This window comes from Vigna radiata, unplaced genomic scaffold, assembly GCF_000741045.1.
Source record: "Vigna radiata var. radiata cultivar VC1973A unplaced genomic scaffold, Vradiata_ver6 scaffold_153, whole genome shotgun sequence".
Lineage (NCBI taxonomy): Eukaryota > Viridiplantae > Streptophyta > Magnoliopsida > Fabales > Fabaceae > Vigna > Vigna radiata.
This window is the reverse complement of record NW_014542917.1, coordinates 478,804-483,386: the sequence shown is the minus strand read 5'-3', so window position 1 is coordinate 483,386 and position 4,583 is coordinate 478,804. Positions and strand designations below refer to the sequence as shown.

The 4,583-nt window shown below is 32.9% G+C and overlaps 1 protein-coding gene across 2 annotated transcripts; it reads left to right on the top strand.

The window, feature by feature from the left end:
- Positions 1–1,414: 1,414 nt before the first annotated feature.
- On the top strand, positions 1,415–4,342 carry LOC106752633 (UDP-glycosyltransferase 87A1). 2 transcript variants are annotated; one of them, XM_014634345.2, is made up of 2 exons: positions 1,415–2,120; positions 3,376–4,342. In XM_014634345.2, exons 1-2 carry the CDS (start codon positions 1,625–1,627, stop codon positions 4,242–4,244), a joined length of 1,365 nt encoding a protein of 454 aa, XP_014489831.1. In that variant the 5' UTR covers positions 1,415–1,624; the 3' UTR covers positions 4,245–4,342. The 2 variants fall into 2 exon arrangements, with proteins under 2 accessions (XP_014489831.1, XP_014489830.1); XM_014634344.2 differs by having other exon boundaries at positions 1,416–2,120; positions 3,373–4,342.
- Positions 4,343–4,583: the final 241 nt, after the last annotated feature.

The window sequence follows — 4,583 nt, the reverse complement described above, 5'->3', positions numbered from 1 at the left end:
CCTTTCTGACACACATCACACAATCTGTCTGATGTATATCGAATTTTGGGAAATCCATTTACTAGATTCTTTGAGACCAATTTGTTTAGTTGATTCATATTGATGTGAGCGAGTCTCTTGTGCCACAACCACGCATCTTCTTCTTTAGTCATCAGACATACAATCGAGTCGAAAGAGTTATCCGTGAAGTCGATTACATAGATGTTGTTAAATCTTTTACCCACAAGTAGCAGCTCATCTGTTGTCCCGTTGCTTATCAAACAATATTTGGGCTCAAAATGATCTTTAGGCCTTTGTCACACAGCTGACTAATGCTAAGCAAATTGTGCTTTAACCCTTCAACAAGTAGAACATTCTTGATTTCATAAGATGAAGGAGTTTTTATTTTACCTATGTCGATGATCTTCCCTTTGCTATTATCACCATATGTGACGTGACCAATAGCTTTGTAAGAGATATCTGAGAACTTTGTGAGATCTCCATTCATGTGTCTCGAGCAGCCACTGTTAAGATACCATGTAGAGCTTTCCGACTGTTGTTTCAAATCAGCCTTGACAATCTTAGATTTTGCCATCATTATCAGTTCTTCTTTATTCTTGGCCTTCTTGATGTCATCTTGATAAATCTATTTGTCCTTTTTGCTCAGAAACCTTGTAAATCTGTGATCAGTCAAATTTGATCTTTGCATTTCAGGATGAAGTTTTCTATCTTGAACTGCCTTGTGTTGCAAGTTTCCTGTTTCAAAAGATTTATAAAAATCAATAGTGACAGACTTTGACTTCTTATTACAGGATGCAAATATGAAATCAATTTTGAATTCACATATCCTTTTAGGTTGCGAAACAGAAGTCATCTCCAACTCTACAGTAGATCTTTGGTCATTGTTGGCATTCCACTTCACCTTACAACTTTACTGATAATAGATAATTTATATATAGATAATTTATATATATATATATATATATATATATATATATATTATTTAAATTTATAATTGAAATTACATTCAAAATCATTTATAAAGAAATTAGTTAAATATAACAGTTTAAATATGAGTATTGTAATAAATTTAATTCATCTATCTAACATTTAGAAAATGAAAAATATTTAATTCATTTAAAATACTTCATTCGTTGATCATGGTTATTGTCAAAAAACACCTTCTAAACTAGATTTATCTATAAATAAATCTTAATAAAAAAACACAAACTATGAATGAAAAGTAAATTATGAGTACAAAGATTAAATAAAACTTACATAATAAATTTTTAAATCTTATTATAACTGTGTAGATGCTGAAAGTTAGTATTATGTATTTATTGTAGAGTGGCATATATGTGAATATCCGAGACACACGTCCGAGGGACAGACACAGTATACAACACTGAAGGGTCAATGAGGTGGTAGTGCAGTAATCATCCTCTAGTCACGTGATCATGCCACATTTTTCTGGTCTCGTTGGGTTCCCAATATTTTCCCCTTCATTCTGATTTTCACTCTCTCTTCCTTTTTTTTTTTCTTACTTTTTCCATATTTCCTTATCCAAAAAGACTTTCACCAAAGGAGCCTAAATATTTGATTCTGGTTTCTTTCTTCTCACTTTCGAAACACTGTTCTTGTCTCTATGGCGCAACCGGTTCAAGTTCCACCAACCATGGTCTGCCACGTGGTAGCGGTGCCATACCCAGGACGAGGTCACGTGAATCCGATGATGAACCTCTGCAAGTTGCTACTCTCCAAAAACTCTCAAATCCGCGTAACCTTCGTGGTCACCGAAGAATGGCTCGGCTTCATCGGCTCCGACTCCAAGCCCGACAACATCCGATTCGCCACAATCCCCAACGTTATTCCCTCCGAAGAGAGTCGAGCCAACGACTTCGTCACGTTTCTTGAAGCTGTTATGACCAAAATGGAAGATCCTTTTGAAGAGTTGCTCAACCGCCTCCACCCGCCGCCGACAGTAATCATATACGACACTTACCTCTTCTGGGTGGTTCGCCTCGCCAACGCCAGAAACATTCCCGTGGCGTCGTTTTGGCCCATGTCCGCGTCGTTTTTCGCCGTGCTCAAACATTTCCATCTTCTCCGACGAAACGGCCACTACCCAGTAAACGTATCAGGTCAGTTACGCTTACAAATCCATGTTTGAGAATTACCATAACTGTTCTATAGCTTCACTTACCAATCTCTTAAATGTCAATTATTTTTCAGTAATTAAAAGAATAATGGTACCATCACAATTTAAAAAAAAAAATATAGAAAAAAATAGGTAATTAAAGATAATATCAAATATAAAAAATTTAGATTTCTCAAACAATATAGACAGAGTAGGATTGGTCCAATAGAACATCTACACCCGTGGATTTGTTTTTCTTTATCAGTTCGGCGAATGAAAGTGGATTTACCCTTTTCTATTTCCGAAAAGCGATTTTAAAAACAGTAAACAACTTTATTTGTTTGCTTTTTTTTAATTCCAAAATTTTTCGTTGGAAATTCACACTCTTTTTAAATATCTAAGTAGGAAAACCAAAATGGATCATCAAAATATTCTTTGTACTTCGTTGTTTATAACATTCACTAAAACGTGATGCTACTTGGTTGTTTATAACATTCACTTATTTGCCAAAAAAATTAAAATAAATAAATAAATGAATGAAGTGAAAAAGAAATAGCCGAAACAAAACTTTCGCGTGTTTACTCTTATTTTTAAACTATGAAAAAAAAAAGAACACTTATTATAAAAGCCACATAATTAATTTTGTAACCCTTAATCATGTTATATAATTATATATAAAGGATTTTTTAATATATTATTATTTTAACTTTTAAATCATTTTTAATTTAAATTTAAATAATTATTTTCTTATTTTTATCATTTTTATCTTTTAAATAATTATAATTTAAATTTAATTTTTTTTTAAATTAAAATAATTAAATATAGTTAAAGGAAGACGCCTGTTTATAAACATTATTCATTATATTATATCAATTAATTATAATAAAAAAAACATTATTATTATTATTATAGAAATAATAATAAATACAATTCGGTCATTTCATAAATATATTATTTTTAATTTTAAATTTATCATAAACTTTTATTATTTTTCTCTTAATTTAAATAATTATATTTTTTATTCTTACTTCTTCTTTTTTTCACTCCCGCATTTCCGGTCTTTAGTCTAAACCCAAATTTAATGCTGGGAAGTTGTTAACATAAAATTTGACTTTATTAACAGGAGAATTTTGACATATGGTATGTACATGGAATTTCTTAAAATTTGTTAAATGTTAATTTACTTTTTCGTCCAATCAATTCTTGGATTGTGATATTTGAAGGCTAATTTAATTAAAGGTAAGATATTAATGCAGAAGATGGTGAGAAACGTGTGGATTATATTCCGGGGAACTCATCAATTCGCCTGGCAGATTTTCCTCTCAATGATGAAAGTTGGCGTAGTCGAAGATTGTTGGAATTGGCTTTGAATGTTATACCGTGGGTGCAGAAAGCACAATATCTTTTATTCCCCACCATATATGAACTTGAGCCTCAAGCCATTGATGCTTTGAAAGCAGAGTTCTCCATACCCATTTACACTGTTGGCCCTGCCATACCTTGTTTTGATAATGCCCGCATTGATGCCTCTAAACATGGCTACTTTCAATGGCTTGACAACCAACCTTCTGCCTCTGTGTTGTACATTTCTCAAGGGAGTTTTCTTTCGGTTTCTAATGAACAATTTGATGAAATTGCTGCTGGTGTGGGTGATAGTGGTGTTCCTTTCTTGTGGGTACAACCCAGAGAAAATGGTAGGTTGAAAGAGTTGTGTGGGGATAAAGGACTGGTTTTGCCATGGTGTGATCAATTGAAGGTATTGCAGCATCCTGCAATTGGGGGATTTTGGTCTCATTGTGGATGGAATTCTACTAGGGAAGGTGTTTTTAGTGGTGTTCCTTTTTTGGCATTCCCTATATTTATGGACCAACCCCTTAATGGTAAGTTTATTGTGGAGGAATGGAAGGTGGGGTGGAGGGTGAAAAGGGAGGTAAAAGAAGACACTTTGATCAGAAAAGATGAAATTTCTAGTCTTATAAGAAAATTCATGGATTTGAATGGTGATGAAGTGATGAGAAAAAGAAGCAGAGAGCTGAAACTGTTATGCCATACTGCAATTGCAAGTGGAGGATCATCAGAAACTGATATCACTGCTTTTCTTTCAAACATATTAAATGTGCCAAACTAGAGTAAGAATGTTGGTTTTATTTTAAACCTTCAATTCCGTTTTCGAGAAAGCTTAAGTACTCTATTGAGTTTGTGTTATTCTCTAATCATTTTTAAATACATTTTTCTACACTGATTATTTAAATTTCACAGCAATGGATAAAAGAAAAGAGAGGATAAGAGATCAAGCAGTTATGGTTTGTGATTGAATTGAACCTCTGGGATAATTCCAGGCATAGATTTTATATTTGAGGATACTTTTACATATAAATACACGAAAAAGCACTTAATAATTTGGGATGGCTTGAGTAAACCAGCAAAATAAACCACGATTCGTATATTTTGAATTAATAGTATCCGA

Bases quoted from the DNA above. Each gene is read 5' to 3' on its own strand.
- LOC106752633 (XM_014634344.2), top strand. From the start codon at position 1,625: ATGGCGCAACCGGTTCAAGTTCCACCAACCATGGTCTGCCACGTGGTA. The intron at 2,121-3,372 runs GTCAGTTACGCT...ATATTAATGCAG, and splicing joins CTACCCAGTAAACGTATCAG to AAGATGGTGAGAAACGTGTG.